Source organism: Prionailurus viverrinus, chromosome F1 (genome assembly GCF_022837055.1).
Source record: "Prionailurus viverrinus isolate Anna chromosome F1, UM_Priviv_1.0, whole genome shotgun sequence".
NCBI classification, from domain to species: domain Eukaryota; kingdom Metazoa; phylum Chordata; class Mammalia; order Carnivora; family Felidae; genus Prionailurus; species Prionailurus viverrinus.
Window position 1 is genome coordinate 50,913,948 of NC_062577.1, and position 14,814 is coordinate 50,928,761.

At 38.2% G+C, this 14,814-nt stretch overlaps 1 protein-coding gene across 4 annotated transcripts in view; it reads left to right on the forward strand.

Annotated features, from left to right (window-relative positions):
- Positions 1-14,814, forward strand: part of KCTD3 (potassium channel tetramerization domain containing 3) — a 54,748-nt gene that overhangs the window by 10,622 nt on the left and 29,312 nt on the right. For 2 of the 4 annotated variants that reach the window (XM_047840609.1, XM_047840610.1), the window contains exons 5-9: positions 974-1,032; positions 1,310-1,390; positions 2,321-2,461; positions 3,410-3,500; positions 8,072-8,262. In XM_047840609.1, the coding sequence (XP_047696565.1) occupies positions 974-1,032; positions 1,310-1,390; positions 2,321-2,461; positions 3,410-3,500; positions 8,072-8,262 (563 nt within the window). Of the gene's footprint in view, positions 1-971; positions 1,033-1,237; positions 1,391-2,320; positions 2,462-3,409; positions 3,501-8,071; positions 8,263-14,814 lie in introns of those variants that run through there. The other 2 variants (XM_047840612.1, XM_047840611.1) reach the window with 2 other exon arrangements.

Below are 14,814 nucleotides of genomic sequence, written 5' to 3' on the forward strand. Positions count from 1 at the left end.
ACATAATTATTATATATAGTCATTATGCAAGGTATATGAAAATGGATGGATCATGCGCTTGTAGGGATCTTAAGAAAGTTTTTTATTAATGTTATTTATTTTGGAGAGAGAGAGAGATAGAGGGAGAGCGGGGGAAGAGCAGAGAGAGAGAGGGAAACATAGAATCCTAAGCAGGCTCCTGGCTCTGAGCTGTCAGCACAGAGCCAGACATGGGGCTCAAACTCAAACCATGAGATCGTGACCTGAGCCAAAGTTGGACGCTGAGCCACCCAGGCGCCTGGAGTAGGGATCTTTATAGTATAATTGGGGAGGTTAAAATATATATAGAAATAATTATGATAAAAATTTAAAAGCAATAAATGTCATACAAGAATGATTCTTACTCTTATTTGCCTTAGGTATTTCTTGATAATTTATTTGTATTAATCCTCTGAAGCCCTAATTTCTCAGTTACCCAATTCATCTACACGGGAATGGTTTTTTTTTTTTTTTTTTTTTTTTTTAATTTTTTTTTCAACGTTTATTTATTTTTGGGACAGAGAGAGACAGAGCATGAACGGGGGAGGGGCAGAGAGAGAGGGAGACACAGAATCGGAAACAGGCTCCAGGCTCTGAGCCATCAGCCCAGAGCCTGACGCGGGGCTCGAACTCAGAGACCGCGAGATCGTGACCTGGCTGAAGTCAGACGCTTAACCGACTGTGCCACCCAGGCGCCCCGGGAATGGTTTTTAAGTAAAAAAATGTTTTCGTTGGCATGTGTTTTGTTTTTTGTTTGTTTGTTTTGTTTTGTTTTGTTTTTATTTAGAGCTTTTAAAATGACTAAAGATATTAGGAGAAGAGTAAGTTTTAAAGCCTTATGACTTTGTTCACTTTAAGAATGTAGTACTTTTTCCCCTCTGCTTCAGATAATCCAAGTTGCCAGTGTTGGAGGATTTATACCATTTGTTTGGTGTTTTGTTTTTTTTTTTTGTAGGGGAGTAAGTATTAATGTTCTCAGGCATGAAGCAGAATTTTATGGAATCACTCCATTAGGTATGTGTTGTCCTAATAATTTTGTTTTTATGATTTGACTTTTCATGTAGTAAACTTGTCTAATGAAATATGTTTTATACCAGGTCCTGTTTTTTGATGACCTGGTTCAGTGTGCTTACTTTTTGTGGTTTTTCATAGTGAAAAGATGTTGTCAACTGATTTAACTTAAACATTTTCCTTTTCTTTCCTTATCCTCTTTAACTAGAGAAAATAAAAATGGAGTACTATTTTTCTGTTTGCATGTACTCTTGACAAGTTTGCTTTGAAATGTTTTTAGTAAGAAGGCTTCTCCTCTGCGAAGAACTGGAACGCTCATCTTGCGGCAGTGTCCTTTTTCATGGTTACTTGCCTCCACCAGGTACTTCTGCTTCGTTTAGCTAGTCTTTAAGAAAATTTGTTTTTTCATCGTTTGGCAAATACAGGCATGTAGAGAGGAAAATCTGTTTTCTTGATTATTGAGTTTCTCGTGTATAAATATACTAGGAATGCTGAGAACTTTAATTTTAACAGAAGTCCTACTGTATGTTAGAGTGGGGATGTGCCAAACTTTTTCTTTTCTGTAAAAAGCCAGACAGGCTTGTGGGCTAGAAGATCTGGATGGCAAGTACTCAGCCCTGCCGTATGCTCTGCAGACATGAACGGATGCAACCAGTACAACTTTATTGATGTAAACAGCCGTGGCCCGTAGCCTGCCAGCCCGTGTTAGAGCACCGGCTGTCAGTGTCCTTTCTGTTGAACCCCGGGAGCTCTGCAGGCATAGGCCAGTGTACGAGAGAGAGGCCGTGAGGCGCCTGTCATCCCTGCCCCACCTCGGTCAGTTAGGAGACTTTTGCCTTTACCTTTGTTAAGCTGGGCTTCTGAGCAAGATTTCATTCCAAAACCGACTCTTCTGCCAAATAAAAGACATTTAGTAAAAGGGGCAGTTGAGCTGTAAAGCAGTTTCCGTGAGTGCCTTGTACCGAACACAAAGCAACTGGAAACACTGTAAACAGACAGCAAATGTGAACACTGGTGACAACTGAATTAATGATTGATTTCAGTAAGCTAGAGTTAGCTAAAATGGAATATAACGTGATTGATAAATAGAAATCTGTTGAAAGAATTTATTTCATTTTCATTTTGTTGTTTTTCACAGTAATTAAATTATTTGTAATAAATTGCTATATTGGAAGGCATGTTTTAGCTATGATGAAATTCACATTTGTATGTTTCTTTGTTACAGTGTGAAATTATGAATTTTTGGTAGGTGAATTTAGAAATAAATGTACCTTATTATTTCTTTTTATAGGTATTCCTAGTCGTAAAATAAACAACACAACTAGATCCTCTGCTGGTTCTAGGAATGGATTAAATTCCACAGAAAGTGAAGCTCGGGGAAATGGTACCCAGCCTGCTCTCTCTGGAACTGGAGAAGAGACTGTTAGGCTAGGTAAACAAAGATTACAGAAGTAGATAGAAAAAAAAAAATGCAAATGGTTTTAGTTCTGAGTGATACTGAGTAATTATTTTTTAAAGATGTGATCTTTGGGGCGCCTGGGTGGCGCAGTCGGTTAAGCCTCCGACTTCAGCCAGGTCACGATCTCGCGGTCCATGCGTTCGAGCCCCGCGTCGGGCTCTGGGCTGATGGCTCAGAGCCTGGAGCCTGTTTCCGATTCTGTGTCTCCCTCTCTCTCTGCCCCTCCCCCGTTCATGCTCTGTCTCTCTCTGTCCCAAAAATAAAATAAACGTTGAAAAAAAAAAATTAAAAAAAAAAAAATTAAAAAAAAAGATGTGATCTTTGCCTTACCTGTCTTTTTAATGTAAATATATCATTTATATTTTTATATCTCATTTGACATATAATTTATTTAAAAAGTTTGTGATCATCTGTCTGCTCTAAATCTTTAGGAGTTGACAAACCTTTTTTTAAAACATTTCTTCATTATTGAGAGACAGAGAGAGACAGAGCACGAGCATGGGAGGGGCAGAGAGAGGGGTAGAAACAGAATCTGAAGCAGGCTCCAGGCTCTGAGCTGTCAGCACAGAGCCCGACGTGGGGCTCGAACCCACGAGCAGTGAGATCATGACCTGAGCTCAAGTCGGACGCCCAACCTACTGAGTGGTGCCCCGACAAACTTTTTATGTTAAAGAAACAGGTGCCCCGACAAACTTTTTATATTAAAGAAACAGTAAACATTTTAGGCTCTGTCAGAACTGTTTGACTCTGCCATTGCAGCATTGAAAACAGCCAAGGGCAATATGTAAATAAATGTGCTTGGCTGTGTTTCAGCCAAACTTTATTAATCAAAACAGGTAGAAGACTGGAATCAGCCCATGGGCCATAGTATACGCACCCCGGCTTTAGAACATTAACCACTTCTTTTTCTAAAATCAACAGGGTTTCCTGTGGATCCACGAAAGGTGCTAATTGTGGCTGGCCATCACAACTGGATTGTAGCTGCATATGCTCATTTCGCTGTGTGTTACAGGTACTGTATAAGTAATAAAGGTTTGTTTTTGGAGAGGTGTAGTTCTTAATAATTGTGATTTTATATTTACAGACATAAGAGTTGTTAGTCATATGTTTTTCCTGCGTATTTTGCCCACTTCTGTGTCTCTTGACTAGATTTCGTTTCGTTTTATTTATGTAATTAATTTGATAAATGTTCTGATAGCTTTTATATATCTTTCCCATTTAATATCAACTGTGATAGAATTGAGGTATCTTGAGGTTATTTCTTTTTGCTTATTCTGTCCAGCTCTTGAATCACTTAACTATTAAGTGGCTAGGCAGAATTATTAATAGGAGTCTTGTGATTTTCTGTCTATAGTGATTTCAGTCTTTTGTACTCTAGGTGGGGGTAGTAAGACTTGGTCATGACTTTCAAAGAGTTGGGAGTGAGGTATTGAAGCAGGACAATTGTGGGCAGCAGTGATATGGTTTAATGTCTGTAATCTGTGAGACTTACACAGAGGTGGTTTGGTTTTACTAATTCTTGCATTCTCAGAAACTAAGAGAGAATGAAAAAGAATGTAATGGAGACCAGTGATTCTGTTTTTTTAAGTTGGAGAAGGGGTAGGATTCTTTGTTCACAATCACTGTATACAGTGTTACTCTGACAGAGTGGCATAGTAGCACATAGACGGTTGTGATTATTATCCCACTTAATTGCTAAAAAATAAAAATATATAAACATTTTGTCACTATTGAGTTTAGTTAAGAAAAAATAGCCACAATAGATTAAAAATATGAAAAATAACTTATAGAGTTTACAGATGTATTTTAAAGAATCCCAGATGTATTTGTTTAAATCTGAGCTTATTGGTAGGTTAGCCATTTGGGTAAAAAAGCCTTTTGTAACAATAATCTCTGTGTTATATTTTCATTGCAGTAGAGAGTTAGTGCAAACTTTTCCTTCTGAGAGTATTCTGTTTTTTTATTTTAATTATTAAATAGTATGGAAATGACTTTTTGGGTGATTTCTTTGGGGGATGACTTTTATATGAAGCAAGACTGATTTGAAAAAAGGAATTTTTTGAGGGGAGGTGTTTTGAACTTAAGGGCTGTGGCTCTAAGTTGAGAAAACTATTTTAGACTTTATTTTTTATTTGGTTAAATATTATGTACGTGTTTTTATTAATAAGGAATTCCAGAGGAGTTGTGAAATAATTATGTTACCCAGGTGTAACCTCTGTTATTGCACAGCAGTACTGAAGATTGCTACTTGCCACACAGAGACATGCAGTATTGCACAAAATTTCCCTCACTGAGTGACAAATATCAGAAGGATGCTGTTACATTTTCCATTTTTTGTGTTTGCTTTTGACCATGACCTCTCTTTGCTTTCTCTGAGTGTTGTTGATGACAGACTAATTATGCATAGTGATGAAGGAAGAGAATTGAGGATGTATTGCATTTCCTCGTATATGGTTAAATCATTTAACACAGTGGCAATTAGAAGATTTCAAAATAAATACTCAAATGATTTCAATAGTGTAATCTTTTCCACAAGTTGTTTTTCCACAGCTTTTCATAAATTTAAAACCCTAAAAAATGAAATAGTACATTGAACCCCTGTATGTTCTCACCTAGATTTACTAATTTTCCACATTCTTAGGCTTTACTTTTTTTTTTTCCTTCAAATTTCTATTTAAATTCTAGTTAGTTAACACACAGTACAGTGTTGGTTTCAGGAGTAGTTCAGTGGTTCATCACTTACAACACCCAGTGCTCATCCCAACAAGTGCCCTCCTTAGTGCCCATCGCCCATCTAGCCCTTCCCCCACTCACCTCTCTCCCTCAGCCCTCAGTTTGTTCTCTGACCTTAAGTGTCTCTCATGGTTTGTTTCCCTCTCTCTTTTTTTTCCTCCCTCCCACGCTTACCTGTTTACTTTTGTATATCTATGTTACTGAAGAGAGGTTGTGTAAATTGTTGCCCTCCGGGAGCTTTTCGATCTTTAATCCATTCGGAACTTGCTTTTGGTTTATGGTGTGAGATTTAGGGATCTATTTTCTTTTCTTCCAAGAGGGTAGTAGCTAATTATGTTCTGATTAGTTATCACATAAATTATCCTTTCCTCAGTGAATTTGCAAGCCCTCCTTTATCTTGTTTTATATTTGTATAGATATACTTAGATCTAATTTTAGACTCTCTTCTAAAATGACCTATTTTATCTGTTCCCATATAATCTGAGGTACTACATATTTGTAGTAAGTTGCACAATGTTGTCAGGGCATGACTCCTCCACTACATTTCTTTTGAGATTTTAATGTGGATGGTATTCATACTCTTTGCATAAGTCTCCTGATTTCATAGTGTTGGTTCACTGGGCAGGAGTAAGGAGGTAGAGTACCAATCAAAGCTCATCTGTCTTGTTTTACATATTAAAGTTTTGTGTCACTTGTGTGGAAGATGATAAAGCATATATATTTTTCATCTTTGTAGTTGATTTTAACTTAAAAACAATATCACCTATCATATTGAATTAAATTTTCTTTTTTGTTTAATCTTTAATCAGAATAATTGATTTATTCTGAAAGAGAGAGAGAGAGAGCACATACATGTAGGAGGGACCAAGAGAGAGGGAATCCCAAGCAGGCTCTGTACTCGCAGTGCAGAACCCCATGTGGGCTCAGACTCATGAACTGCGAGATCATGATCTGAGCCGAAACCAGGATTTGGATGCTTAACTGACTGAGTCACCAGGTGCCTCGAGTTAAATTTTCTAATTGTTATAATCACTTTCAAATATGTTGTCCTGATTCTTTTACTCTTTTTTGGCATCCCTATTTTATAATAACCTAATTTCTGTAGAGAAAGGTAACTTATAGGTATGATTTCTGTAAAAGATGAGCTCATATACACTTAACATTTCTAAAGTAATGATCACAAAACTTACATCATTAAATTCTGCACAGGGTCTCTATTGAACACCGTCCTGAGCCTCGTATGTGTCTGTGTCTACATCAGCAGCGTGTGGTCACTATTCTCAAGGTGCTGGCAAATCCCTGCATTGTGCCCAGTTTGACAGTTCCTAAGAGGGCCTATATGTCATATCTCAATGTTTGTACATGTTTAGATTTTACTAAATGATTTTTTTCTGTTTATATATCATAACACATGATCCCATCTGGTGGCTGAAGTGAGTAATTGCAGAACCATATAATGCTTAGGAAAAATTGTGCATTTTCTTAAAAAAATTGTGCATTTTCTGTATATTCTTTTGAAGTGAAGGAAATCATTAGTTCTTTGAAATGATAAGGCTGAATTGCATATTTTTGCGAGTTATGGTTGTATTACTTTACCATACTTCAAAAAAAATTTTTTTAAGTTTTATGTATTTATTTTGGGGGTAGGGGAGAAAATCCCAAGCAGGCTCTGTGTTGCCAGTGCAGAGCCCATTGTAGGCTTGAACCCACAAGCTGTGAGATCATGACCTGAGCTGAAATCGAGAGTCAGCTGCTCAACCGACTGAGCCCTCCAGGTGCATGTTAGCACACGTTATTAAACAAAATTGAAGCGAAAGTATTTCTACCCAGGTCCTCAGGTAACTGTCATGTATGAACACTGAAGGTTTTTTTGTGATTGTGTGTCAGGTAGTATATAAATGAGCATCGTTTTCTTCATGTAGTGTTTATTGTCATAGGTAAGGCAAATAAAAACTTTACAACTTTGTTTCCATCGGTGTGACTTCAAAAGCAGATATTCCATAGTTAAGGTTGAGGTCATTACTTGTGACTGCATAACTATAAGTTCTGAATGTATGAAGGCTGGCTATATAATTATATGGAATACATGGCTGAAAGACATAAGTTCAGGTAGGGCAGAAAAATTACTAAAAACTTACAGGTATGTTTATAAGTAATGAAATATTAAAGCATTTATATTCACTCAACTGCAGATCTGAACCGTGGTAGGCTTTATTTATTTGGAAGGAATAGGCTCATGAAATTTTTTCATTTAGAATGAAACCTTTAAAATCAGGCTTTTCCAAAGCCCTACATTTTTTTCATTTGATTGTCCCAGTTTATTGGAATGCATAGTGGTATATACCGGATTATGCCTTCATCTTGGTTTACCTGGATAGACTATCAGCCCTGTCGCCTGAAGTACCAAAAAATAATAGGTTGATTGTAGGTAGTTACAGTTAATAACTGAATAACTGATTAATAATTGAAAGGAATAATATCCTAAAATTCTCATTTTTGTGACTGTTCTATCCATAGATAATGATAGTAGCACTTTTCTGAGTAGAAAAGTGAAATATACAATCTTTTTCTTTTTTTTAAGTTGTTAAAGCTTTTTCAAAATCTGAGTGATTGTTCTAAACTTTCCTTTGGAGAAATATAAAACGCTGGTCTCTTGTTATGTGGCTTATATGTCCTATGTATGTAAATAGAAGATAGCTTAAGAGTATTGTTCTGGCTTTGTAGAGGAAATATATTGGCAGAATCTTGTATTTAATAAATATAGCTGTGATTAATTTTTTTTGGAACATTCGTTTGTATTGTTTGCTTAATTGCTGCTGAGTCTAACTTTTATTTTATTTTTACTAACAGAATCAAAGAGTCTTCAGGATGGCAACAAGTGTTTACCAGTCCATATTTGGATTGGACTATTGAACGAGTAGCTTTAAATGCAAAAGTGGTTGGAGGTCCACATGGCGACAAAGACAAAATGGTTGCTGTTGCTTCAGAGAGTAGCATCATCTTATGGAGTGTCCAAGATGGAGGGAGCGGAAGTGAAATTGGTAGGGAATTTCTTGTTTCTGCTGCATTTTGCTGGTATATGTAATATTGTGAAGTTTAAGAGGGATCGCCCATCAGCATAAGAGCCAACCTGGACCCTTACTTAGCTAGAGCTGCCGCATCATCTTTCCAGGGTTCAGTGGTAATAGAACTGCTCAATGTGAGAGGAAAGATCTAGTGAAGATGGGGAAGTTTAGTGTTTTAGGAGAGAGGGGAGAGTTTTTTTTTTTTTTTTTTTTTTTACCAGTTTGCTCCAGCTGAAAGCTGGCAGCTTTATGAGCATATATTTTTCCTGGATCCCAGTGAGTGGGGCCACTTTCTCTCCAGTTCCGTATACTGTGGGCCTGAAGATGGGGTAAATAACTGTCTTTCTCATCCTCGTTTGTTGCTTCTAGAGCAGAAATTCTCAAACTTTTTAATCTCAGAACTACTTTGTACTCTTAAAAAGTCATTTAAGACCATTAAGAGATTTTGCTAGTGTATATTATATCTATTGTTACTTATCATTAGGGGAATTAAGGCTGAAATTTTTATAAATGTTTATTAATTAGTTTCAAAATAGCAATAATAAACCCATTGTATGGTGACATGAATAACATTTTAATGAAAACTAGCTTCGTTTTCCAGAAATGTTTGTGAGAAGAGTGGCATTGGTTTAGTTTTGTGAATCTCTAATATTTTACTAAATTCCAGTGCCTGCCTGTTTGTGCATTTAGTCTGCTGCATTATGTGTTTTTGGTTGATCTACATGAAGGAAATTTGGCTTTATGCAGATATGTAGTTGGAAAAAAAAATTTTAATAGTCTTTCCAGGTAATTGTGGACATTGTTTTTTTGCTACTTTTCCTAAACATTTGAAATCGTATCAATGAACTTTGCATACTCTGTTAAACTAAAATTCATCAATCTGTCTTATTTATTTAGTTTTTAATTTTTTTAATGTTTATTTTTGAGAGAGAGAGTCAGACAAAGCATGAGTGGGGGGGAGGGGCAGAGAAAGAGAGAGACACAGAATCTGAAGCAGGCTCCAGGCTCTGAGCTGTCAGCCCAGAGCCCGACGTGGGGCTCGAACCCACTAACCGTGAGATCATGACCTGAGCCAAAGTTGGACACTTAACCGACTGAGCTACCCAGGTGCCCCTCAGCAGTCTATTTTATACTTTGAATGGATGTTTTATCCATGCGTGGTTTTGTGACATCATGCATTGGTCATTTGGAAAACGTTGGTTTACTGAGTTATGGAGATCTTCCAAATGTTGATCTCTTTCATTGTACAATATCCAGGAAAAAAATCACTACTTATCACGTCTCTAAATTCTAATGTATTGGGACACCGTCACATTCCCTGTGGTAGATAAAAGTTTTCCACAATTCCAATTTTCACTTGAATCATTGAATTTTTATCATTGAAATAACAGGCTTATTTTGTTCTCTTTTGAGGGAAGTCTACTAAGTACTCAAATCTGAATTACAATGGTTTGTCACCCTTTCAGATAAAAATGACATTCTGTGAAAAGAGCTGCTAGGTTAGCTCTCAGCTCCAGCATTCGAGATGCTTTTCCTTGACTGACGTACACATAGTACTTAGTTACACGGAATATTAAGAACACATATACTCAAAATTGAGATTGAGTCAGTACAAAATGCTATATAAATTGCTTCATCAAAGCCATTCTTAAACTGGCCTTTTTGTCTTTCCTTGTGAGAGTGTGTGGCAGAGAATTGAATGACTGCTGGTACAGTTTGGTGCCCCTGCTTTAATTTGTGCTCAGGTGCCTGCCATTGTCACCCACGTTGCTTTGCATACCTACCGTCAGTGCAACTGTCAACACAGATGTTTTAGGATAAAGCATGAGATTCATAAAAGTTTTTAATGTTTCGAGTATTTCAACACCACATGCGTTTGTGGCCGTACATTCACGCAAAAGATCTTTAATGATTGATGGGTTCTGACACCAAATTAATAGAAGCAAAATACCAGGGTCAGCTACATCTGTATATGAATCTGTTTGCAGGACAAAAATGTAGTCTGGGTCACAGATACAAAAATGTAGTCTGTCTCTGCCAAGTCTTTAATTCAGGAACTTACTGTGTAATTGAAAAGTGGCAGCATTGTGATTTTTTTTTACTGACTTTTCATCTAGTAGGCATTCGGCATTGTCATGCGTCCCAGGCTTTCTCAGCTGCTAGCAGTTGTGTGCGCCTCTCTAGCCAGTCCAGCACCATAATTACCCTGTAAAGTGCTTCAGTGCCTCTTTCATTTCTACTTTGAAATTTTATAACAGTTCTGGCTTTTGAAGACCTTTTCACATCTTCATTTAAAATATTTTTTCTAGGGGCACATGAGTGGCTCAGTTGGATGAGCGTCCGGCTCTTGATTTCGGCTCAGGTTAAGATCCCAGGGTCATGGAATCGAGCCCCATTTTGGGCTCCGTGCTGAGCATGGAGCCTGCTTGGAATTCTCTCTCCCGCTGCCCCCCTCCCCTGCTGGCACATGCTCGTTCTCTCTCTCTCTCTCTCTCTCTCAAATAAAAATAAGTTTTTGTTTTTGTTTTTTTTTTTAAGTTCATTTATTTTGAGAGAGACAGAGTGCGAACAGGGGAGGGAGGGGCAGAGAGAGGGAGAATCTCGAGTAGGCTCTGTGCTTTCAGTGCAGAACCCAACACTAGGGTTGAACTCACAAATCTGTGAGATCACGACCTGGGCTGGAATGGAGTCAGATGCTCAACCAACTGAGCCACCCAAGTGTCCCAAAATACTTGTCTTTAAACTGACTATGTGATCTCAGTGTGCCCACAACTGGCATTAGGGCAGTATTCAGAAATGTTCTGTTGGATAGGCACAATAAGGCAAGTTATCAACATCTATACATTTGAGGGAAATAATAATTTTTGTTAATTCTAATAGTTATTTCCTATTTTGCTCCAGTCTCCCTTCCATGTCATATCTATATTTGTCAGCACCTTTAGACTTAGATGGCACAGCTGTGGGTTTTGCAGCAAATGTTTTGATTTTATCATTTTGAAGCCAAAGAACCATCAATAAGTAGATGAAAAATGTATTAGAATAAACTTATTTTAGAATAAAGTATTTCAAACCGTTTCAAATAAAGTTTTAAAATTTATAGAGGTTTCCAGAGCGTTTTTAATACTAATATTGCAAAACACAGCAAAGTACATATGTCTCAACTGTGTTTCTTTGTAGGCTCGAGGAAAGTTTGGGTTTTAAGGTAATTTTTTGGACAATAAAGAGGTTGTAACAGAGGTTACAGCAGATAAAACTGAAGACAAACAGAACATAGTGGAAGTATTTCCAACAAACTAAGTTAATCTTGGGGAAACTTACAAAGTTAGTTATATCATACAGCTACCAATATAGACAATTCTAGGCAACATAAGAATAGATACATACATTCTGTTAGCTGTCATAGTGATGTCCCCATTATGTCAGGTAGCATCTGGAAGATTCCTCTGTATATTCTTGAGATAACGACAGTAAATAAGGCAAATAATTCTTTAATATTACATAAAAATAGTCTTGACCTCTCAGACTTCTAGAATGTGTCTCAGAGACCCACAGAGACTCACATACCACACTTTGAGAATTATTGTTCTAGACCACTTGCCTTACCTTCTCTCCAGCTTCCCTCCTGACCTCCCCACATTTCAAATCTCCTGTGAGTCATCGGGACTTCTACTTGGTATGTCTTCACCTGGGTCATTATCCTTTAGTGCTTTGAAGTTACCAGCTCTAGTTCCCCAGCTCAAACATTCTTTCACTTCCCTAGGATCTTTACTTATCGCTTCCCTTGTATCAGGTTTGGAATCTGTCATCACATTCCCTCTGGCACAGAGCCTCAGTTTCCTCGCACTACTCCCTTTGCTGTTTTTCCCTGAAGAAACCCCAACCCTGGTGGGGGTGCCTGGGTGGCTCAGTTAAGCATCGTCTGACTTTGACTCAGGTCATGATCTCATGGTTTGTGGGTTCAAGCCCCACATCAGGCTTTGTGCTGACAGCTCAGAGCCTGGAGCCTGCTTCAGATTCTGGGTCTCCCTTTCTGCCTCTCCCCTGCTTGCACTCTGTCTCTCTCTGTCTCTTAAAAATAAATGTTAAAAAATTTTGTTTTTTAAAAAGAAGTCCCAATCCTGGCCAAATCCACCTTTCTACCTGAATAGCTAAATATGACTTGGAAACAGAAATGCATGCATACAAAGCAATACTTCGTCTCCATTCATGACCTCTACTCTCAGGTGGGCCTTTAAAAGCTACCCAGAAATGCTCATGCGTTATCCTTGTCACTTTGCCACTCTCCTAAATGACTATTTCACACTGTTTTTCTTTTCTTTAGACTTCCAGCACTTTCTGCCATTCTCATTGAGAGAGAATATCAAGTCATATCTGTGTATCTGTGCTCGTATACGCTGTTGTCCCATGTGTTACCGTGACTAAGTTGTCCCTGCTTTAATCTAAGGCCAACTGTGTGCATTTTGTTGTATAACTAGATCCTGTTTGCTTTCACTTACAAGGAGCAAGGACATTGCTCCAGTAGCCGTTTGCTCTGTCTCCTGCGTCGTAAGGACTGCTCACCTCCTGCTCTTGGACCTTTTCCGCCAGCACACAGCCATGCTGTAATTGTGTGGTGAGAATAACAACAAAAACTACCCTACATTCTCTTCCAGGTTTTGCTCCATTTTTCTGCTTTCCTAAAGCAGAAGATAGGAGTTACCTGAACTTGTTTCAACGTCCTCCTCTGTTCTTTCCTGAAGTTGCTCTAATCATTCTTTTGCCCCCACTGCTTCATAAAACTACTCTTGTTAGTATGACCTGTGGTCTGTACTCTGATAAATCCTGTGATCAATTCTGAGTCTCCTCTTATTAAAACTTTAGAGCTGTCATTTGATACCATGATTCCTTTCCTTTGGAGGACTTTTCCTCTTTTGGCTTCCAGGATACTTTACAATCCTGATTTTTATCCAACCTCCTTGTGTCTTATCGGTTCCTTTTTGATAGTTCCTTCTCATTTGACTGATTTCAAATTGTTGGAGGGCCCCAGAGCTCATCTTTCCTCTGTATTTATTCTGTTAGTGATCTCCTATACTCTAATGGTGCTGTGTGCTGATGATTCACATGTTTATGTGTCTATTGTTGGCCCCTCCTCTGAACTTCAGAATTGTGTTTGTGTGAGGGGTCCCAAAGACCACTTCCAGTTTCAGTGGTTTGCACTCACAGGATTCAGCAAGAGCTACTTAGGGTTATGATTTATTACAATGAAAACATACAAAGCAAAATCAGTAAAAAGACGCATGGGATGAAGTCTAGTGGAAATCAAGTATAAGGTTTCAAGAATTCTCTTCCAGTGGTGTCCCAAAGGACATGCTTAATTTCTCCAGCAATGGATTGTAACAATACCTGTGGAATGACTGCCAGAGAAGCTCATTAGACATTTGGTGCCCAGGATTTTTCCTGGAGGCTAGTCACAGAGGCAGCCTCTGCGTGGCACGTACTAGGGGTCCAGAGTTCCCAAAGGAAAGCAGGTGTTCACCATTAACCCCATTGTTTACACAGTTTAGGTTGTCTGTCACCATGGATTACATTTCCCTTGTCTAGTTTCATGAGTGGAATTACTTAGTATATATTCTTTTGTGTCTGGCTTCTTTGATTTAGCATAATGTTTCTGAGATTTATCTATATTGTTGTATGTATCAGTGGCCCGTTCCTTTTTATTGCTGAGTAGTAGTCCATTGAATGAGTATCCTAGAATTTGTTTATCCATTTATCTGTTGATGGACATTTGGTTTATTTCCAGTTCAGAGGTGTTATAAATTCAAGAAGTCGTCTTTCTCTGGGCATGTTTTCTTTTCTTTCTTCTCTTGTTTTGTTTTGTTTAGTGAATATGTTTTCTCAAGGTAAATCAAGGTAAATAACCTAGCAGTGGAATTTCTGGGTCATATAAAAAGTGTATGCTTAATGTTATAAGACACTTACAAACTGGTTTCCAGAGCAGTTGTATTATTTTACATTTCTGCTAGCAGTGTATGAGAGGAGTATATACAGTGATTTTAATGGTGGTTTTAATTGCATTTCGCTGTGGATTAATGATACTGAGTATCTCTTTCATGTGCTTTATTGGCCATTTATATTATTTCTTTCGGGATGTGTCTTTAAATCATTTTCTCAGGGCACCTGGGTGGCTTGGTTGAGCATTCGATTCGGTTCACGGCGAGATCCCAGGGTTGTGGGATCCAGCCCCTCGTGGTTAGGCTCTGCGCTAAGTGTAGAATATGCTTGGTGTTCTCTCTCCTCCCTCTGCCCCTCTTCCCCGCTTGTGCATGCACTCTCTGTCTCTCTCTCAAAAAATAAAATAAAATTAAAAAAAAATAATTGTTTGGGGCATCTGGGTGGCTCAGTCGGTTAAGCGGCTGACTTTGGCTCAGGTCATGATCTCACAGTTTCGTGAGTTCGAGCCCTGTGTCGCTTCTGTGCTGACAGCTCAGAGCCTGCTTGAGATTCTCCCTCTTTCTCTGCTCCTTGTCTGCTCATGCTCTCTGTCTCTCT